Source organism: Leuciscus leuciscus (genome assembly GCF_965113295.1).
Source record: "Leuciscus leuciscus genome assembly, chromosome: 21".
Classification (NCBI taxonomy): domain Eukaryota; kingdom Metazoa; phylum Chordata; class Actinopteri; order Cypriniformes; family Leuciscidae; genus Leuciscus; species Leuciscus leuciscus.
This window is the reverse complement of record NC_138745.1, coordinates 34657544-34681452: the sequence shown is the minus strand read 5'-3', so window position 1 is coordinate 34681452 and position 23909 is coordinate 34657544. Positions and strand designations below refer to the sequence as shown.

At 39.2% G+C, this 23909-nt stretch overlaps 1 protein-coding gene across 3 annotated transcripts in view; it reads left to right on the top strand.

The window, feature by feature from the left end:
• The window catches only part of LOC309485173 (uncharacterized protein), a 57050-nt gene extending 35273 nt beyond the window's left edge, over nucleotides 1–21777 (top strand). For all 3 annotated transcript variants that reach the window (XM_082151860.1, XM_082151861.1, XM_082151862.1), the window contains 7 exons: nucleotides 3136–3179; nucleotides 15280–15452; nucleotides 16128–16198; nucleotides 17312–17469; nucleotides 18264–18408; nucleotides 19050–19193; nucleotides 20910–21777. In XM_082151860.1, the coding sequence (XP_082007986.1) occupies nucleotides 3136–3179; nucleotides 15280–15452; nucleotides 16128–16198; nucleotides 17312–17469; nucleotides 18264–18408; nucleotides 19050–19193; nucleotides 20910–21185 (1011 nt within the window). In that variant the 3' untranslated portion in view covers nucleotides 21186–21777. The remainder of the gene's footprint in view (nucleotides 1–3135; nucleotides 3180–15279; nucleotides 15453–16127; nucleotides 16199–17311; nucleotides 17470–18263; nucleotides 18409–19049; nucleotides 19194–20909) is intronic.
• The last annotated feature ends 2132 nt before the right edge of the window (nucleotides 21778–23909 follow it).

Here is a 23909-nt window from a genome sequence, read left to right as displayed (position 1 = left end):
GTACCTGTGACTGTGACGGCCAGAGGGAGACCGCATCCACACACACACACACGGACCAAAAAATCCATCAGCTCTACCAGGACAGATGGATCCCAGATGGACTGATAGATAAACGAATGCAAAGAGGAGGGATGCACATCTTTTGAAACCGTTTGGTTGCAGACGGAAGAGAACACATCCACCTGAACATCTCATCTGAATCTCAGAAGCAACAGGCTCACAGATCCTTCTCCTGGTCTTCATGTGGGATTGTTTGTGCTGAATTTGGGACATCATCTGGAGCGGGGACAGGTGTGGGGATTGCTGTGTGTTTGGGACATCATCTGGAGCGGGGACAGGTGTGGGGATTGCTGTGTGTTTTCTGACGAGCTGACCGCCTCGTTTTTGTGAGGGTGTTTCACGTTTAATCCCGGTTTCCGTTCGCCTCATTCCATCTGTCGGATCCTGGCTGTTCTTTCACACTTCTGAAAGCTTTGCTTGCCTTCTGTGCCATCACTCAGTGTGTGTGTGTGTGTGTGTGTGTGTGTGTGTGTGTGGCATCACTGGTGCATGGGCAATGTGTAGCTTGTAGAAGTTGGCCCGATGGTGTTTGTGAGTGACCACTACATGTGTTCAGTGTCCGCGAGGGAAATATTGGACATTTCGGGATCACTGTCATTTTGCTCGATCACACTCTGGTTTCAGTGGTTCATTTCTGCGTTTCCTCAGTCAGCGTCTCACAAACGTAACGTGTAGTGTGTTGAGATTAGCTAGTGAATTCTACAGATGGTCACAGACTCCCTGTTGCGTTGTTTATTACACTTTATTTACACCTATTTTTCTCATCAGTCTATCTAAGCACTTGGATTAGGTCATGTTCCGCTATTTGTAATCTGGATTTTTGTATCTTTTTTGTCTTTTGGAGTTACCTCATCATCGCCTTGTGGAAGAAGACATGTTGGGGTTTCTCATGTGCTTCTCATATTGAAGATATTTTTGTAAACAAGTTTTTTTTCTGAAAACTCACTTCGAGATCTAAACCCCACCTGGAGGTAATAGTTTCCCATAGTGCACTGCGTTCTCGAGCATGATCGGAGTGAACAGTCTGCACTCGGCCGGGCGCTTACGCTCACGTTCGCTCTGCTCGGTCCGATACGGGCGAGATTTCCGCATGATGGACCCGTTCCGTTACCCACGAACGCCCCGATCCCGATCGCTCAAACCTCTGGTGTTCCCGGACCTCCTGGGAAAAGCTCAAGATGGAAAGAACCACCCGCAGGCCCGCAAGAGGAAGAGGGTAACCCTGTCTCACACCACTTTACCACTCATCTGATCATCTGTCATGTTTGCTGCCCCAGAGGCCAAAAAATGACATGGTCGTTCCATGCAAACATTATTCTCCACTATTGTTCTGACACAATTCTGAGTTTGTTTTGAAGTGATAGTTCACCCAAAAATGAGAATTCTGTCATAATTTACTCACTCTCAAGTTGTTCCAAACCTGTATGAGATTCTGTCTTCTGTTGAACACAAAAGAAGATATTTAGAAGAAGACAGTTGATGGAAGCCATTGAGCACACACACACACACACACACACACACACACACACACACACACACACACACACAGAGGCTGAGTGAGATCAAATGCTCAGACCAGGTACCGGGTAGTTGAGCCATAATTAGTCTTTGATTAATGTCTAAATATATATCCAAATGCAATACCTGCTAAAAAATTATTATACCTGAAAACAGTGTTACCAACATTCTTCAAAATATCTTCTTTTATGTTCGGCAGAAGAAAGAAACTCACACAGGTTTGGAAGTACTTGACAGTGAGTAAATGATGACAGAATTTTCATTTTTGGGGGAACTATCACTTTAAATACCTTATGGAAGAGTTGTGTACTTATAATAGGAGAATAGATTGACTGGTTCATTTACATGAACTAAAAGAAAAAAAACTTATTTTGATTCCAAATTTAAAGTGTGTGTGTGTGTGTGTGTGTGTGTGTGTGTTTAAGGAACAAAGTCAGCACGTTCAGTTCTCAGTTTGGTACACTACACTCTACACTCTTAATAATGAAGGTTCTTTATTGACATTGATGGTTCCATAAAGAACCTTTAACATCCACGGAACATTTCCATGCACAGAAGGTTCTTTAAAATGGAAAAAGATTATTTAGATTATTAAAAATGTTGACTGAAAGGTTCTTTGATGAACCAAAAATGGTTCTTCTATGGCACTGATGCTAAAACACACATCGAGAAGCTTTATTCTGAAGAATGCAGCTGAAGTATTGTTTGAAATGAACGTTGGTTTGTGGAGAGATTATGAGCTGTTGATGCTGAGGTTTCTTCTTTCTAGATGAAAGGACATATAGAGTGAATTATTAGACAGCCTCACACATGCATGTTCATCTCACCATCTGAATAAGGACATGCCATAGACTTTTATTGCTTTTATATAAATCTCATTATTATCCCCAACCCAAGCCATAACTTTGCCTTTTTTAGAATTTAATCAAACAAAATCACATTGAATTAATGAATCATTATCATTGAGAATGTTCTCATATGGAGGTTTTATCAAATGTAGGGACAGGATTCCACTGTGACGCAGGTGTTTTACGACTGACGTCCACACACTCGTCATTTACACTGATGATGTGTCAATGAAGTGCTAATGATCAGTAGGAAACAGCCTTCTGTGATTCGGTTTTAATAATCTCTTGTATTGAAAGAGAAGATTTTGTTTTATTTTATTTTTTTGTTCTTTTTAAATTGTATTTAATTCTTTTTTTATTGTTTTATTTTATTATTTCCTTTCTTATATTATATAGTTCTGTTTTATTTATTGATATTTTTTTCCCGATATAAAATGGAAAAAGTTTAGATTTTTAGTTGGAGAGTAGTTAAATGAATGCTTTACTGATTATTAGGTATGGCCAGAATGACTTTGCAACTGTGTTTGAGTCAGATGTGTTTATTTTGGGGTTTGTCATCTCTCACGGCCTGATTATGATGCCAGTTACAGCAGAATATATATGATGCAACTCATACGCAGCCTCTGAAACCAAACTCAGTCATTCACAGCTTAGGTGTGAGTGTTACTGACTGTTCTCTCTCTCTCTCTCTCTATCCCTCTATCCGCAGGCCCTGTACAACTCTATTAAAAATGAAAAGCTGCAGTGGACAATGTAAGTGTGTTTTCTTCCTGCTTTCACTGATAATTACTGGAAGGTTTTACAGTAGATGCAATGTGCTACTACCAAACTACCCACATCGAAACACGAGTCAACTGATTCTGACTGCCCTTACTGAACACATTGCCATGGTAACCATTGTTTCCTCCAAAATAGCGCAGTTACCGTCACTATTGTAAAATCTGCAACTATATACAGTTACAGTATTTTCTCATGCAAAAGTTGCATTACCAAGCATCTGCCAAAGTGTTCTCGTTTGTTTTCTCTTGCTCTTGCTAATATTTAGGCCTCAATTTATTTGAATTGCATATATTTCCACACAGTTTTAACTTAATGTGATGCATATTTATTGAAACGGGATCTCTACACACAAAAAACAAAAAAAATCATGGCGTATTTGCATCTATTTGGTTTTATTGTAATATTCATATTTTCAAAATGCATTTATTCAAACTGCTTAGAATCAGCATAAATCTGAACATGAAAGTATGAGTATGATTAAAATATGGCTAGCTGTGGATATTCAAGCAATAATCGGCTTGAAACCAATTGGATTTATTGATGACAAATGAGTAATATTACAGAATTAATTCCCGTTTCATCTATGCACGACTGATAAATATGCATCATATTAAGTTTATGTTAAATCTGTGTAATGCATATGAATGGAAATTGTATATGCATTTCAAATACGTAATTCTACATCTTAAATTTAGGTCTGTGATTTGTGTGGTGTCTAGACATTGAGCGCAAGTCTATCAGATTGATATATGTGTCCATTTTATGGTCTAGCAAGCCCGAGTGCATGTTTGATGGCTTGGAAAGTAAATTCATTGTTTAATGGTGATGCTTTATAACTGTAATAATTTTGATGTGATTGCCATTGTAAATGTTCACACGGCTGAAAGACACACGAGTGATGTCACAGGGGGAAAGTGGTTCCAAACAGTGAAACAAAAGCAGGTTTAATTCGGGCCATAAATATGTGAATTGTTTGCTAGAAACAATATTGTGTCAGAGCTGGCTATTCTCTCTCTATATATATTCACACTCACCAATTAAAGACCCTGGCTTTCAGAGCACCGTTGCTATGGTTACGGCTCCATGGATACCGCTGCATAGTTACCGCTCAGCTCTGTTCTGTCGATATGAATTCACCCCCTCTCTCTCTCTCTCACACACACACACACACACACACAGAGCCCTAACCTTGTTCTCATCCACGCGCCCACACACACACACGCCAGAACGCTCTTGAAAGGGTCCCGTTCGCATCCTGAGCAAAGGTGAACCCACAGACACCTACTGCAGCTCCCAAAATAGCCTCCCCGTCCCTCCCTGAGCTCATGAACGAGTGCGCAGCAGAGAAACGCCACTTCATCCGCATCCAGCGGCTCAAACTTTGATTCTGGGATCTTGTACACGTGTTTTTATGCTTTGCTCTGTGGTGCATTGAACATTTATTTTTATACATTCACTGTTGCTGTGTCTTGCTGGCTGCCATAGATTAGTTTTTGTTGAAATTCTGAGAATGACTTGATAGTCTTGGGTTGAGAATGATAAACAAATCTCTATTATTTTGGATTTGATGTCTTTGTTGTCTAGCCAAAGCTTTTATTTATATATAGCTGTCATAATAGATTAATTCTGATTGGTCAATGGTGTGTTTGAAGTTTGAACAGTAAAATATTTTTGTATAATGCGTGTCTTTTCACATCAGTGCGATTTATAATGGATGGTAACACTTTATTTTAAAGGGGTCCTATTATGCCCTTTTACAAAGTCTTGATTTTGTTTTTGGGGTGTACTATAATATGCTTTCATGCTTGATTATTCAAAAAACACATAATTTTCACATATTTTACATAATTACTGCTCCCCTCTCTGCAGTCTGTCCCGAACGCATTGTTTTCAGTGAAGCCCCTCCCTCCGAAATACAAATGTGCTGTGATTGGTCAGCTGGCCCAGTGTGTTGTAATAGAGGGGTGCAGGTATGACGTCACTTTGTAGGCCAACCGGCAGCTAGCATTACGCATTAATGGGCTATCCATTAATAAATTGAAATTGAAATTGGTTCCCTCAACAAAAACCCAATAGGATTTTCCCATTTTTTTGGATTATCGCTAAAAACAAGCTCTGTAATCAACAAAAGTTTATGATACTTGCTAGCCTGGCTAACGTCAGACCTCTTTCTCATTGAGACGTGGTCTAGGAACCACATGTTCATTTTCTCGTATTCGAGGCGTGGTTTACGAATGCCCAGAGCCGTTTATTGGGCGCTATGAATGTCTATCAAATGCGCCTGTCCGTAGCTCATAGCCAATCGTTTCAATTATACCAGATGACGTATGTAGAGCGACAGAAATTCGACAAGGAAGAAGACGATGGGTCAGAGATTTATGTGTACACGATGACGTTCAGCGACTATTGCCGTTTGTGCAAGACAAACATGAGGTAACTTCGCGTCTGCTGCCATGTTGGATCCATAGATATAAACAAACTGCTTCGGTGTGTCGCATAGACGTCGTCATCGTCTTGCTGCTCCCTCCCCGTTCTGTGATTGGTCCCCTCGCTGAGGCGAAAATCTGGTCCATGGAATCCAGGCTGCCTAGCAGCATGAATAAAATCGCGCTGCGCGCAAGGCAGCATGGGGAAACCCAGGCTAGATACTTGCACGTTTTATCCATCAAGATAATTATCACAGATGAACACAACTTTTATGAATTTTGAACCCTAAATGCAGTCGCCAGAAGTAAAAAGCTAACGGTAGGCTATAAACGCTCGACTTCAACGTCACCATCACTGAGCTTCCGACAACTCTTTCAGTTTTTATCTAAAAACATTTTCCCAGAACGTTTGAGTTAGAATAGTTTACAAGAGCACAATTATAAACATAACGAGTGTATTAAAGCAAACCGGTTTACCGGTTCGGCGTGATGATGTTTAATCTCCTCGACAGACTCTGTTACTCCCATTTAGCCACTTTAGTTAGCAACTGCCTTTTTCAAGACAGCTTCCAAAAAATCATGAGTGGGATAAAACTGATGTATTTTATGTCATTGAATAAAATGTTAAAGAGTTTTGAGCCTGTGTTCACCACAGACCTTATTTCAGCCATTTAACCAAAATCCCATTAAAAAAAACGGAATTGCTAAAATGCTAACTTGTTACCACGATTTGGCCTACAAAGTGATGTCATACCTGCGCCACTCTTTTGATAGCGTTTGGCGTGTGTTTGGGAATTGTCCCGCCCCTCCATAACCACGAGTTCTGCTCTAGTGTAAATATAAAGGATGGCGGCGATTTCAAACCTGATTCAGACCCTGACAATGTTAACAAACAAGAGGAGCATCCAGAATGGATTTCATGCACCGACTTTGCAAGCACGGATTTCACAAGACGTTTCAGAGTGGTATGTTTTTCTTGTACATTATAGGTACGATGTTATCCACCATTTAATCATGATATTTGTCTGAAAACTATGGTCATACAAACAGTAATCGATCTCAAAAACATGGTTAATTCTCCTAAGGAGCGATGAACAGCCTTGCAAAAGTGAGAGCTTACAAAGCCATAGTAAACAACACTATATCAACACTAATGTTGGCTAGCAGCAGAGCGTAGCAACAACACGAAACTTATAATTAGAACTGCTAATAGATGCAACTACAAATAATAGGACATCCTTACAAGTTGTGATCCATAAACAACAGATTGTGGAACAAAGTGGAAACTGCTCCGTTTCAGGAGAAGCTTTTGTGTGTATCCTGCATTATGGTTCTGGAAGCTGTTCTCCGGAAAATGTGTGGCACACAGATAAACTTCAGGATTATAATGTTCAGGAACGGTGTTTAAAATAAATTGTACCCACATTAAGTTCGTCAGCCGTAGGAAGGTCAAGCATACGAGTTGTGGAAAAAGCAGCAGCAGCTCATCCAGGCCTCGTCTGCGTTTCTGCATATTCAGAGGGCAGGGATTATTTAAATGAGAAACATTATGGATTCATAAAGCCCAGAAAAATGACTTTGTAGTCCAAAATGAGCCGTTCGTTGCAGCTCTTGAAAAGGGGATTCTGCTGAATAAAATATCTCTTTTTGGAGTGGACTTTGATCTTTGTAACCTTGCAGATCTTTTTTATGCTCAAACGGCAACATTACACGTTGCAGTGTTCATCTTGTTGTCTATGTGGTAATGAAATATTTTTATTAGCAGAAGTTTTAATCAATTTAATTTATTAATATTACATTTTATGCGTTTTCTTTTGGGGATCTTTGTTTTTGCGATAATTACCAGCTAAACTGTACACCACCGTTCAGAAGTTTGGGGTATATTTATTTGATAAACTGTAATATTGTGAAATATTATTACTATTAAAAAAAAAAATATATATATATTTATATATATATATTCCTGTGATCAAAGCTGGATTTTCAGCATCATTACTCCAGTCTTCAGTGTCACATGATCCTTCAGAAATCAGTATAATATGATCATTTGCTGCTTAAGAAACATTCCTGATTATTATCAGTGTTGTGCTGCTTCATATTTTGGTGGAAACAGCAGCAGAATAAACCCGCCGTTCCTCAGCCTGGAGTGATAATGAACTCTGATTACCCGACACAAGACTCTCATGCACCGCATTCATCACGATGTCATAAAATGATCAATATTGAAGTAATTTTCCCCTGTGTGAGAGGGAGAAAAAGAAAAGAGAGACTGGGACAGATAGAGGCAGATTCAGAGGAGGGATGGAAAGGGGGAATGAAGCTGTTCACTGACTCTGAGGAGGAAACACTGGGAACACGTGTGGCCATGATCAGATTCACTCGCTCCATTACTCAGGATACATGCGGGCATTTGCATTGTGAGAGGATGAGAGTTTACAGAGAGCTGGTGATGTTACTGTGTGTGTGTGTGTGTACTTGTACAACTATCTTTGTGAGGACCAGTTTGAGTTTTAGACCATTGGAGTGAGGACAAAGAGAGTAAAGTGAGGACATGTTGGCCGGTCCTCTCTTTCTGAGAGCCTTTAAAGGCCTGTTTGAGGGTCAAGACTTGGTTTTAGGGATAAGGTTATAATGAGGTTAAGGGTCGGTTTAGGGTCAGGGTTCAGGTTAGGCACTTAGTTGTGATGGGTAAGGTTAGGGTAAGCGGCTAGAGATTGCATTGTGTCAATGGATGTCCTCATAAAGATAGATGTAGAAGTGTGTGTGTGTGTGTGTGTGTGTGTGTGTGTGTGTGTGTGTGTGTGTGTGTGTGTGTGTGTGTGTGTGTGTGTGTGTGTGTGTGTGTGTGTGTGTGTGTGTGTGTGTGTGTGTGTGTGTGTGTGTGTGTGTGAGAGAGAGAGAGAGAGAGAGTGTGTGCTTACAGGATGTTGGAGAGCTGATGGTGTTACTGTGTGTGTGTGTGTTTGAGTGTGTGTTTACAGTATGTTAGAGAGCTGATGATGTTACTGTGTGTGTGTGTTTTTACATTATGTTAGAGAGCTGGTGATGTGTGTGTGTGTGTGTGTGTGTGTGTGTGTGTGTGTGTGTGTGTGTGTGTGTGTGTGTGTGTGTGTGTGTGTGTGTGTGTGTGTGTGTGAGCATACAGATGATCAGTCAATATGTGAGAATAGTTCTCTCCTCAACAGGCGCTCCTGTTTTCCCAGCATGCCGCTCTCTGAATCTAATCATTCTGCCCTTTCCTGATTGCGTTTCACCCGGTGTCTGTTCCTGTCCTCTGCTTCGACTCTTTCTCTTCCACTATTTCTGTCTTCTAGTCCTGGACGATATATTGAAAATTCACAATATATTTATTTTTGCCTATATAATTGTTTTAGACCTTTTCAGTGACATTTAGAACATTACAACTGATTTTTTAGTGTTTGTGTTTTATAGTGATTTAAAGATATTTACGAAATTCAGCTTTAAAAGTTTCATCTTCTTGAATCAGTTCAAACTGTTCGTTACAATCAATCAATTCAATTATTTATAGTCTCCACGTGGCTTTATTCAAATGTAACAATAACATTTCGAAATGCTTGAGACCGTAAGAAACACCTTCGCATTATAGTTACAAATGTTACAATTTGAAAATGTTGTAATATTAAAGCGCATTAACCTGAATTAAGTCCATTACATCCGTTCTCAGGCTTGGACGTAAAAGTTTTAAACCCGCCGTTCCTCAGCCTGGAGTGATAATGAACTCTTATTACCCGACACAAGACTCTCATGCACCGCATTCATCACGATATTCAAGTAATTTTCCCCCGTGTGAGAGGGAGTTTATTCCTGTGATCAAAGCTGAATGTTCAGCATCATTACTCCAGTCTTCAGTGTCACATGATCCTTCAGAAATCACTCTAATATGATGATTTGATGCTCAAGAAACATTTCAGATTATTATCAGTGTTAAAAACAGCTGCTTCATATTTTTGTGGAAACCATTATGCATTTTTTCAGGATTCTTTGATGAACAAAGTTTAAAAGAACAGCTTTTATTTTAAATGAAAATCTTTTGTAACATTATAATTGTCTTTACTGTCACTTTTTTTGTGTCAGTTTAAAGCGTTCTTGCTGAATAAAAGTATTAATTTCTTTTTAAAAAATAAACAAATCTTACTGACTCCAAACTTTTGAACAATAGTGCACATTTACTATAAATTAACATAAAATGTAAGTAGTATTTGTGCTGTATTTTACTTTTTGATCTGAACATTTTAAATCGAATTGGCTGCATATGGATTTTTATATAGTTTAAATAATGGAAACAATAACTGAAGAAAAGTTGAGTTGCATATTGAAATTGCCAAAAGGCTTTAAAATGTTGATGTAGTTTGTTTATCTGTATCACTCATGTGTCTTTGTCAGGTTGTGAAGTCTTGATCTGGTCGTGTGTGTGTGTGTGTGTGTGTGTGTGTGTGTGTGTGTGTGTGTGTGTGTGTGTGTGTGTGTGTGTGTGTGTGTGTGTGTGTGTGTGTGTGTGTGTGTGTGTGTGTGTGATTAGTGTCATTAGTCTCTCAGTGTTTCATGAAATCATGTCTGGAGTCGCGCCGTGAGCGTCCCGCGAGCAACATCAGTCCTGCTGTAATGGCTCTGGATAAATTTATTCTTTAGCTTGCGTTTCTTTCCCCACCAGTCCTCCGACCATCTCACACACACACACACACACACACACACACACACACACACACACACACACACACACACACACACACACACACACACACACACACACACACACACACACACACACTCACTCTCTCTCTCTCTCTCTCTCTCTCTCTCTCTCTCTCTCTCTCTCTCTCTCGTGCCGACAGTTACCAGGCAACAGGCTTTAAGTTTAATGCACATGCTCAGTACGAGACTGATTGACTGATTTTTTTTTTCACTCTTTTTAGAGCAACATAGTCGGGTTTCTTATTGTGCCATTTGAATGCTTATTGTTGTCATGTGATAATCTCAGGAGATCCGAAATTGTATCAAGAAGGTCATTTTGACATCTGAGAGATTCCGTATTAGAAGTAAATGTGAGACTGCATGTGCAAAAGATCAGCACCATAATGCGAGATTATTGTGCATTGGGTTTCTGAAGAGGTTTTATTGTATTGTTTTTACTGTAGGTACAGTTAAAGACTTACTAAGGGAATATTAAACCATGCTTAGAGCAACAACACTTTTGGGAAAGACATTGTTTTTGTGTCTCTGTTTTTGTACCATTGGTGTCTGGTTAGCTGTTGGTTTGTGGAGGTGAGTTGAAGGTTTTTGGGCTGTTTGGGCCACCGTAGCTCATGATTTCCAGGTTGGCTTCTGTGGAGTGTCTTTCCCCCGAGAAACATCACGCGGACGGGACGGCAGTGTGATGTGTGTCCTTTCTCTGAGAAAGACACCATTAAAAGGGTCTGTTAACTGACCTCAGACAATCCGAAGTGTGTTCACGAGAAATATTACACCTCTGAGTGTAGCGAATGTGTCGAGAGAACTCATAAAACAGCCGAGAAGGACAGAAACATGAACATTCACACGGACACACTCCTGCTTTTAAAGGGCATGTACTCCACATATTATGCGTACATTCCTTCTCTACTCACTCTTATTTTTATTATTATTTAGTTGCTATCTTAGTTTTTCTCTGAAGCATCATTAATATCAACATGATAATATAAACTCAACATGATTCTGTTTACTTTCTGCACATTTCTTATCTTATTACGAACAATTCATCAATGCGTGTTATTCCATGTTCAAAAAATCTTTACTCCGCCTCCAAAACAAATATCCTTTTAGGGTGATGTCACAAATCACTCTTACTTTGTACATCCTCCGTTCCCCATGTAATATTTTTTCCCAATTCCAGGCAGTTCTAATGGGAAAGAAACCACAACCTAGCTCCCCTTTACATTACGCAAGTAAAACGGGCTACGAATGCCACGTCATGTTGATTTTTAACACACTCTACTCACTCTTATTTTTATTATTATTTAGTCGCTAGCTTAGTTTTTCTCTGAAGCATCATTAATATCATTTTTTATTTTTTATTCAGTTTTTTTATTCTATATTTTCCATGTTTGTTTTCATATATTTTGGTCAGTTTTTTTAATTAGTTTTTGTTTTTTAAATACGTCAATATAGTTTTTAATACTAATTTAGTAATTTTATTACTTCAACAAACAAAATGTATATAAATATATAAAAATAAAAATACAATTGTAGTTTAGTTAACATTTATTTTATTTCATGAAGTTTCAGTTAACGTAATGACGTGCTGAAATGTTGGTCAATGTTGTCATGGTTACTTCCACCTGTTTTTGCATCTGTTCCTTTAAGACTTCTATATGTAAATGACCTCTGATTTGATTTGGCTATTCTAGCATTCATCATGCATCACCAATAGGTTTTGATATGTAAATGCAGGCGGTCATGTGTTAAAAATCAACATGAAGTAGCATTCGTAGCCCGTTTTACTTGTGTGATGTAAAGGGGAGCTAGGTTGTGGTTTCTTTCCCATTAGAACTGCCTGGAATTGGGAAAAATTTGCATTACATGGGGAACAGAGGATGTACAAAGTAAGAGTGATTTGTGACATCACCCCAAAAGGATATTTGTTTTGGAGGCGGAGTAAAGATTTTTTGAACGTGGAATAACATGCATTGATGAATTGTTCGTTATAAGATAATAAATGTGCAGAAAGTAAACAGAATCATGTTGAGTTAAATGTGCTCATGATTGGGAATGTGTTAGTGTCCCTTTAAAAAAAAAAAAAAAATTACCTTTCATGTAGTGTGTAATATAACTGTTTGTGAATGTAAAAGCTCTGCAAAGTGTTAAAGGTCAAAGTGCACGACAAGTTAAGTTATTGTCTCCTAAAAGAAAGAGTCGATTCTGAACTGCTGAAACGAGTCTCACTTCCGTAACATACCTATGTAACAAATTTGCATAATGTCAGCCTGTGCTCTTCATTGGCTGCCTGCAAACAATGTCTACTTTGCTCCGCCCTCAAACACTAGTTGTAGCTGAAGAGTTTGGTTCATGTTGTCTACATGTTTTCAGCACTTTGAATCTACTTTACATGCGCTTCCGAAGGATAAGGAGTCGCACTGGAATTGATACGGTAAAATAGACCCTGTCGTTTCTGTTCATATCACTGTGTAATCAAGTGTTGAGGAAGAGTGAATTTCAGATATGGTAATGGACGTTTGGTTTCTGACACGTCCTGTAAGAAGTCGACCAATCACAACAGACTGAGCCATCTGACCATTCAGAGCAGAGCAGCTTGTGGAAAGGAGGGGTTTAGAGAAACCGAATCTTTGAATTAACCATTTTCAGACTCTTTGAGAAGTGAGGTGATGTGCAATGAATATTATGAGAAAATGTAAGTGTTTTTGACCTTGGATGCATGTAAACTTATCATTGGAGACTCCAAAACAAAATGATGTACCTTTAAAATAGCATAATAGGGGCACTTTAAAGCATGTCTAAATAGTATTTTGAACATCAGTTTCCAAAAAGAAATGAGATTTTTCATGGAATGAGGGCTTTAATACACCAGTGCGTTTGACCTCGGCTCACAGTGGCGGACGGTAATTGTTTGTCCTGTCGGATCAAGCCTTTCTTTGATGTGATTTCTGCAGTGAAGCATCAGACTTCTGGTGGCAGATGTGAGGGAGAAACCCGCTGGGAAGAGCGCTTTACTTCAACACTCACTCGATCCATACTGTCTGCCTCTCTCTGGGGGATTACGGTCGGCAGGAGTGAGGTGGAAACTGTCGGGGGAAACACTTTTATTCACTCTAGGCGGGATACACAGCAGGACAGGCCCGAAATATCACAGCGAGTCTGACAGAGGGGCTGGATCCAAACTCTCATAGTCTTTAAACACCAAACACATTGCGGAGGTGGATTTTCTCCACACTTACTGCAGTATAAAGAACACTAGGGGCCCTGTTTTAACGATCTAAGTGCATGGTCTAAAGCGCATGGTCTAAAGCGCACGGCGTAAGTTCACTCAGGGTAGTGTCCGAATCCACTTTTGCTAGTTTAACGACGGGAAAAATGGTCGGTGCTCCCGGCGCATGGTCTAAAAGGGTTGTGTCTATTCTCTTAATGAGTAATGGGTGTGTTTTGGGATTCACGTGCGTTAAACCAATCAGAGTCTCATCTCCCAGTCCCTTTAAATGCCAGTTGCACTTGCGCCATGGCAGATTCGCTATTTACATGACAGAATTTGATCGTGGAAAGACCGAACGCGTCTCCAGAGCGCAAACGGATCTGCTCGTGCGCGAGGTTAAAGCGCGCAAACAGACCATCTACGGGACAAGCCGGATTCACCATATCTTTATGTACACAATAATAATCTTTTACATTGTAATCCTTTTAATTTTAATATTTGGCATGTTTGTGTGCTGCTGTGCGTCCCTGTGTGTGTAATAAGCAGAGTGTACGAGCGTTGTGGAACCGCCTATAGGCGCACATTACTAACATGCTCTTTAAATAACAAAAAAATATTGCGCCATTGCCTTTAGAGCAGGTTTCAGTTGGTCAATGGGTCAGTCTGTTTCTGTTGCCTCAAAATAGCAACGCTCCAACAATGCGCCTGAACACACCTGGTTTTCAGACCAGCACGTCCATGGGCGCACAGATGGGCGCAAATACATTTGCTATTTAAACAACGTGGCACTGAACGTGAAAATGATAACTGCGTCGGGCTGAAACTAGCAAAAAACACTTGCGCTGCGCTTGGCGTTGCATTACGCCGGGTGTAAGATAGGGCCATAGATGTGCTTTTCCTAAAAGCAATAGCGGTGCATTCAAAGCAGTCGTTTGTGGTCACGTTATCTCGATCGATCTGCATGATTTGAGGCTTCATCCATGTCTGTAACACTAAATGATGTGGGATGATGAATTGTTATATAGTGTTTAATGTTTAGTGTTAGTTACTGGAACAGACCCCTAACACTAAGTATTAGCAATATTAATAGAAACTAAAAGGAAAATATGAGGTGTTTCAATATAATTCCTGTTTTTATAATAATTCCAGGCATGCCATGGTAAACATAACACAATGATTATCACGAACTCAGCTTATCTGTGAGATATTTGTATTCCACTTTTATGCACTTCCTCCTGGTCAATACTTTCTTTTCTTTAGTTTTTTTCCCTCAGCGATGAAGAGTTGCTCAAGTCGTTTTATTGATTGCAAAATTTCATGATGCATTTAATTATTTAATGATAGACTGATTTGTCTGCTACATTTTCAAGGTGTATTTAGTTTTCATATTTTTATTAGTTTTATAATTAGGCATTAGTTTATTTCCCATTCTTTTTAATTTTACATAAAAAAAAAAATTATAATAAAAAATAAATAAATAAATGTATTTCCTGCCTTGTGTATTTGTTTACATTTAATTGTAGTTTTATTTATATATTGCAACATTTCATGACATTTTAAATATTTTATTATTTTTGCCTTAATTTGAACCCGACAGCTGTTGCATTTTTCCAAATATACAGAGTTTGATGGTAATATATGTAATGAGTTCATTGTTTCATATTCCTCTTTTATGCACTTCCTGCTGGTCAGTACTTTATGATGTTTTATTTGTTTCTTCCCTCAGCGATGAAGAAGAGTTACGCAAGTCGTTTTCGGAGCTGGGAGAGCATCGAGACGAATCAAACTCCAGAGGAATGAAGCGGACGGGCAGTGGTTTAGTTTCTCCGTCTGGTTCTCTTCTCTATAAAACGGGTTTCTTGGTGAGGAAGGTCCACGCTGACTGTGATGGAAAGAGAAGTGAGTGATAAAGAGGATGCATCATTCCTAGATTATTACATATACCTTACTGTGAGTCATCTTATGTAGAAATTTATATTTAGGACATTAGCAGAAGTACTTTTTGCTCTTTTATACGGACGTTTTGGTTACTTTTGATGATCTTTTCAAATAGTATCTTTAAACTTTTCCCAAAAATTTTTTGCAACACTTTATTCTAAGGTCACGTAGTTACACGTTACGACATGTACTTAATATAGTAATAACAGTAAATTATTCATAACTACAAGTAACTAACCCTAACTCTATAGTAAATACATGTAAAGTACAATGTAACTACTTCACCTTAAAATAAAGTGTAACCCATTTTTAATGCTATAATATTCTATATCCGGTATGTTAGAGATTTAGAAACTTTACTGATTCTGAAATGTACAATATATGCATGTACTTAGTTTCATGTTATTTTACAGTAGCATACAGTGTCACAAAATGTAAATAATATTATGTCCTCAGAGGTGTAAAAACATCAGCCAACAATTATTTTTATTTTGTTTTAGAAGGAAATGCAGGTGTAGTGGGTTTAAATCAAAAGCTCTTTAGTCAACACCTGTGTATTGATGTATTTGGTCCATTTTACTGCATAATAAAAATCTGTTTAAATTTTTGTTTGTTTATTTTTCATGTGAAATGCAGCACCTCGTGGGAAAAGAGGATGGAAAACATTTTATGCTGTTCTTAAGGGACTCATCCTTTACCTGCAGAAGGTGAGTCTATCCTCCTTCCTTCCTTCCTCCTGTTCTTCCTTCTTTCCTTCCTTCCTCCTGTTCTTCCTTCCTTCCTTCCTCCTGTTCTTCCTTCCTTCCTTCCTCCCTTCCTTCCTTCCTTCCTTCCTCCTGTTCTTCCTTCCTTCCTTCCTTCCTTCCTTCCTTCCTTCCTTCCTTCCTTCCTTCCTTCCTTCCTTCCTTCCTTCCTCCTGTTCATCCTTCCTTCCTTCCTTCCTTCCTCCTGTTCGTCCTTCCTTCCTTCCTTCCTTCCTTCCTTCCTTCCTTCCTTCCTCCTGTTCTTCCTTCCTCCCTTCCTCCCTTCCTTCCTTCCTCCTGTTCTTCCTTCCTTCCTTCCTTCCTTCCTTCCTTCCTCCCTCCCTTCCTTCCTTCCTTCCTCCCTCCCTTCCTCCCTTCCTCCCTTCCTTCCTTCCTTCCTTCTTCCTGTTCTTTCTTCCTTCTTTCCTTCCTTCCTTCCTTCCTTCCTTCCTTCCTTCCTTCCTTCCTTCTTTCCTTCCTTACTCCTGTTCTTCCTTCCTCCTGTTGTTCCTTCCTTCCTTCCTTTCTTCCTCCTGTTCTTCCTTCCTTCCTCCTGTTCTTCCTTCCTTCCTTCCTTTTTTCTTCACATTCTTTTTAATTTTACATAAATAAATAAAAAAATTATAAAATTTTATAAAATAAATGTAGGTATTTCCCTCCTTATATATTTATGCTTACATTTAATTGTAGTTTTTTTTATTACATTTAATGACATAGTTAAATAAATAAATATTTAATATTCAAATATTTAAAATGAGTCTGTTAAATCCCTCCACACACTGTATGTGTGATTTATATGTGTGATGTGTTCATTATACAGTTAAATGATAACTCAACGGTATATTAAGTAACAGCACTTTTGCCAATATTTTGTGCCTTTCAGACAAATAATATTTGTTTGCCTTAATATAAACCCAACAGCTGTTGCATTTGTCCAGATGTAAACAGTTTGATGGTAATATACATAATGAGTAGAACGACAATATGATCAATAAATCCGTAATGATTACGAGAGTGTACTATGAGGTCATCTCTGATGCATGTATTGAATTAATGACTGGATAATTGTTTTTCCAGGGCGAGTATCGGCCGGATAAACAGCTATCCGATGAGGATTTGAAGAATGCTGTGTCGATTCACCATTCCCTGGCCATCCGAGCCACAGACTACAGCAAACGGCCAAACGTGTTTTACCTCCGGACCGCTGACTGGAGAGTCTACCTCTTCCAGGCGCCGTGAGTTCACACAGTTCACCACAGATAAAGTCCCGTCCTACGTTTTATGATGTTCCAGTTCAATATACTTTTTAATACTTGTTATACTGGAAATGCATTGTGTGACACAGTTTTGCAAAAGGATCTCAGGAGATAAATGAGCATTCAGATGCACAAATCTGTGTCACACAATTGTGAAAATCACTTAAGCATCTATGTGCATATGCTTATGTACAAAACGCAAAAACATTAAGCTTTAACTGGAATAAATCACTGAAATAAATCTGTACAGCACGAGGCTCAGCATTTGGCATCTTTTCGGTCCAATTTTTGACAAAACACTTATGCAGTCCCGTCGGCTGTGTTTCTGTCTTTTGTGTGTGTGTGTGTGTTCACACACATTCCCGTTCCCCAGGAGAACTCGCTCTGCTCTAGTTGAAGTTTGCCCCAGTTTCAGCTCTCATTGCTTGTGCTGGAAAATCCACTTTTTTTGTGGGTACATGTTTGCACTTATACATACATAAACACTGCATTTTTTACTGCGATTCCACATCTTCTCAGATTGATGGAGCCGTCCTCAGGATTATTGGTAGTGTTGTTCTTCGCTAGGATAATTAAACACATTTTTTTTGTAAAAAAAATATATTCACCACACTGTTTCTGTACCATCATTTAACAACCGCAGAGCTCATTCTTGGTCGTTCTTCAAGTGTTACTGCTTGAGAAAATGAAGTATACTAGAACCCACACTCTGTTAAAGTCTTGTACTTATCTTAGACTTTTTATTAAAAAAGTTATTTGATTTGTTTGTGTAGGAATGCTGAACAAATGCAGTCTTGGATCACACGCATCAACACAGTGGCGGCCATGTTTTCAGCCCCGCCCCTCCCTGCTGCCATTGGCTCACAGAAGAAGTTTAGTCGCCCGCTGCTGCCAGGCTCCGCCTCCAAACTACCACAGGTCAAATGATCACATTAGCATACTTGTTGTCATATATGTATCTTATCCTTATCAAATATATGTATCTTATCCTTATCAAATATAAGTCTTTCAAATAGTTAAATTTTTTAACATCAGTTAACTACATTAGATAACATGAACTAACAATTAACAATACTTCTATTGCATTTTTAATCTTTGTTAATGTTAATTTCTACATTTACTAATACATTTTTAAAATCAAAGAGTGTTATCTGTTAACATTAATGCACCATGAACAAACAATGAAGAATTGTATTTATATGAACTAACATTAACAAAGGTTAATAAATGCTGTAAAAATATATTGTTCATAGCTGGTTCTTGTTAACTGATGCATTAAATAATGTTAACAAATGAGTATAAATATTAAATGTATGGTAATAAGAATATAAAATATTAATAAAACAAATATGAATAATAATTTTATAAATATTCTATAATTATTTAATAAAACAATACATTTGAATAATTATTTTACATATTTGCGTGATGTAGCTGCCTATGTGGGCAGTAGCTCACTATGAGTGTATGTGTGCTTGTATATGTGTTTATATAAGCTGCAGTATTATTAAGTGTGTGTGTGTGTGTGTGTGTGTGTGTGTGTGTGTGTGTGTGTGTAGGAGGAGCAGGTACAGGCTCATGAAACCCGATTTCGCTCCATCTCCACCGAGCTTGTTCAACTGCGCTCTTATCCGCCTGACCGAAAGGTCAAAGGTCGTGAACTTGAGGAGTACCGACTGAGAGAGGAATATCTAGAGTTTGAGGTAAAAAAAAAAAAAAAGTGCTGCTAGTGTACCGCATACTGGACAAAAAAAAAAACCAGTGTTTTTCCATTTCCTGAAAAGTAGTGTTTTTGGAAATTCAAGCATTTCGACGGATCTTTATATACAGCAGAGGTGTAGTCCAGGGGTCAGAAAGTAAAAGTCCTGCCATGTGTTTATTCCACCCATGAACTCATCCAGCTGATGTCACTCATTAGTTCTCCTGGCTGACAAACTGCTAATTAGCAAATCCAGGTGATTGGAACAAAATACTGAGGAGGACTTTTACTTTCTGAACCTGGACTTTACACCTCTGATATACAGTACTGTGCAAAAGTCTTAGGCATGCTGGTATTTTCACCCCGAAAAATGGTTTTAAGTCAGTTATTTATATATTTTGCTGTAGTGTGTCAGTAGGAAATATCACTTTACATTTCCAAACATTCCTTTTGCTATTAATTATAATAATACAGTGAGATTTTTGTATGCACAAGGATCTGATCTCACTATCATTGAGTCTGTCTGTGATTACATGAAGAAAAAGAACTGCGGGAACGTCTCCAAGACGCTTGAAGAAACCTTCCTGCAAAGATACCTGAACAACTATGTGCAAGTAGCCTGACGTCGTCATACTCAGATTCTAGTCAGAATGTGAGTCTGATCTGCTCCATTGGCCTGTGATTGTGAGGCGTGTTTCAACCGAACCAGGAAAGAAAATGCCTCTGCACTCAATTGGATAGACCTACAACCAATCAGAGCGACGGAGTAAGTGACGTATGTTCTTCATTCATCTTTCCGATCGACGAATGCCTTGATCGCGGTTCTCTGTTCCTCTTTTAAAATGAATGCGCTGTCGATATCTTCTATAACAGACGCGATGGCGGAATCTACACATCTCAATTCTCCAGCGGCAGCCATCTTTGTTGTAAACGAATTCAACCCAAGCGCTCTTTGGTGACGTGGATGATTACGTTACTGTTGATCATCTGTCATTCATCGTATAACGCCCGCCCTGACAATTTGCTTGGTCTGAACAGCTCTGGTTCGAGCATAGTTGCTCCACGACGGATCAAGTCCAGACCGAACTACCCGACCTCAGATGTTGTGGGCGGGGCTAAGCTCGGCTGGCATCCAGGCTAATGTGCAAGTGTACCTGGACAAAAGCGGTTTTAAATGCAAAGGGTGTTCACACCAAATATCAATTTGATTTAGTTAATAGAAGTTAACTGATAAATTAAATCTATTTATGACATTAGTTTTGAAAGCATCCACACTTTACAGCATTTCTACACAAGTGCCTAAAGCTTCTCACAGTACTGTATCTTTGCGGGAAGGTTTCTTCAAGCATCTTGGAGACGTTCCCGCAGTTCTTCTGGATTTATTCTCAGTTTTTTCTGTTTCTTCATGTAATCACAGACAGACTCAATGATAGTGAGATCAGATCATACCAGCTGTTTTCAGTCTCCTTGAGCATACACAAATCTCACTGGACCATTAACGGCAATGTTTGGAAATGTAAAGTGATATTTCCTACTAACACACTACAGCAAAATATATCAATAACTGGCATAAAACCATTTTTGGGGTGAAAATACCAGCATGCCTAAGATTTTTGCACAGTACTGTATATAAACTCCCTGATGACCCATTACTGCTAAAATGGCTGCCCACAATGCAATGCACAGTTGAATGTTGATACGATGTCTCTCTCTCTGTCAGAAAACGCGCTACGAGACGTACAGCATGCTCCTGCGGGCCAAGCAGCGCTGCGGGGGCGATGACCTGTCCGTGTTCGAGTCCATGCTCCTGGAGGAAGGGGCGTTACAGAGAGCTCAATCCAGTCCCACACTACAGGACAGCAGTCTGACCTGCAGCACCAGAGACGGCCCGAGCCCGAGCCAGACCAACACCGCGTGTGGCCCGCATGAGCCCAACAACAGCTGCTCCCGCGGACAGGGCCAGAGACACAGCTACCGGCAGGCCGTCCGCAAGTGAACCCGCGGGAAGCTCGCGTTACCGGAGAGGAAGTGAGGTCTCTCTCTTTCCTGTGTGCGCCCTCCTGCTCTGTGCCATCAGGAAGTGGTGTTGATTCTGACTGAATCTGACTCTGTGATTGGCTGATGGGTGGGTGATGTCACAACACAAGGTGCTATGGAATCTGGTCGGGAGAACGTGTTTCTCGGAAGGGAATTATGAAATGCATAAAATGTTCCTTTGCCTTCTAGTTCTCGGTTTCTTCTGCGACTTTTCGCCATTCATCGCGCACTACCTAGGCCTGGCGTGCTTAAACATCTTCAAAACCATAGAAAAATACCATTATTGTTGGCAGGTTTTTAGTTTTGCATCCTTAGAATTAACTCATTTGTTTACAAAGCATATTCACGCGACGAGATACGATGCCTGAGAACGACGTCTAGGATCGGGAAAACACAATGCTTGTTATTTGTCATACGGGCGTCTATTTTTGTGTGGTGTTTAGAACCGGTAGACGAACAGAAAAACAGGTATCTGAACTAACTAGCCCGTATGCAACTAGTCATTTCTACATGTTGTTCTCCAACATTAGCAATCTGTAACTGTACAATAATGCACAAGGACATCATAGTCACGAAATACACCTTTACAATCCATCCATTTGCACAGCAAAACCCTAAAACGCCTTTTGCACTGAACACTAAGTATTATTACACTGCAGAACTCATTTGCTTAATCAGTATTTCTGCCTTTTTTTCGATAAAAATATTGAAACGTCCTTAAAATGAGACGAGAAACTCATTTTGTGTATCAAGTCTTGAATTAAGCAGATTGTTTTTCCTCTACTTTTTAAGCACAAACCCTTGCTAAATTTTGATTTATGCATTAAACCCGTTGCGGAAAATAAACTTAATTCAAGATATCATCTCTGAAAACACGCATTAATATGCAAAAGGATGTTTAGATATTTTTAGAGAAATAAGCAAGACAGTATAAAACGTTTGAGAAAATGATTTCTGCAGTCGAACGAACGTACAGAGACGCGTAACTTTTGTCTGTATAGTTCATTTCTTGAATATGCTCTATTTTAGCTTCTTGTCCTTGTCTTTCTGCATTATTCTCTTGGCTGAATGTTGTCTGCTGTGTACGGCATGGCTGACTAGTGACAATCTTTGGTGTTTCGGAGCCGGTAGGAGGCACGCGGCGTGTAGTTCACGAGTGGAACGGACCTGTTACCCACGCAGCGCACTGAATGTCATCTTTTTCCTGTTAAATGCAGTTAGTCAGTGTTTAAGACGCACTTCCCCTTATTGCTTTCTTATGTAATCGAGGAAAGAGAGTCTGTATATGCGCAAAAATATATCACCTATATAAGGAATGTTTTAAAACTTATAATGAATGTGGTGTGTCAAAATCCAAACTGCCACATGCAATATTCAGCATAGGCCTGTTTGTGTGATCAACGCATATGTGGATGTTTAAATACACGGCACGCGGCTTCCTGTGACACGATGACCAATACTTCGAACGGGTGCTTGAAACCCTTGAATGTACCATGTGTTTCACCACGGTGAGGAGATTCTGGCATCACATTTCAGTCTCAAGCATTGTTTTTTCTTTCATGGTTCCTTTTGCAGATATACTGTGTGGTGTTTCAGTGGTGTAACGAACATTTCTGGGTCTGGAGTCGAAACTGGCGTATCTTACTGTTACAGTGAGTCTAAAGGGCAAAAGAAATCCAAGAGGTCTAAAAGTAAAAAAAAAAAAAAAGTGTTTATGAACTTTGTAATGTTGTTTGGGTGAATATTGTAAAAAATCATGTCAAAGTCACATTTCACCCCAAAGTCAAAAAAAAGAAGATTTTTTAGGACCATTAGGTTCATTTATTTGATGTTGACATTGTGACATTATTTCTATGACAATTGCGTGACATTTCATCTCCAAATTGTACTTTAATGCATTTATTTTGCAATAAACAATGCTCATTAGATTCTGTTTACTCTATTAGAGTGACAAACATGCTGTAGTAAAATTATTTGTATTAGCCTTGGCATCACACACAAACACACACACACACACACGTGACGCCAATGCAAAAATATATATGTACAATGCAAAAACCTTAATGGTCCTAAAAAAAAAAATAGGCTTCATCATCCAAAACATTGATTTGGGGGTGAAATCATGACCTGGAACAGGACCAGTTTTATAAGATTCACTCAATTCATCATCAACCACTAGAGTTGATTTCGATGATTTGTACCTATAATACAGTACACCTTATCAATACAGCGCTGTATATCCAGAGAGCATGATGTTGAATAGTCTTGTGCGTTTATCGGTGAATATAAAGTGGGAAAGCCATTCTCTGCTCAGGTGTCATGAATATAATGGAACCCTTGCAATGCATTCTTCTACCAGCAGAGAGCGCTGTCTCCAGCCACACTTATGCCACAAGCTCTAGAACGATCGTAGAAAGATCCACTGACGCATTGCTGGGTTTGTGTTTGTATACATATTTATTTGTCATTTTGTTTACTTTTCATGTAGACTGAAGTAATGTGTCTTGGCGTAACCACTCGTCTGGTTACCTGTCGATTTATTGTCTGCTGTCTCTCTGATTCTGCACACACACACACACACACACACACGATGACAATGAGCGTCTGTCGTGTCCTGCTATGATGAAATCAGTCGCCTCTGACCAATATGATTATCATATAATACTATATTTTTATTTAAGCA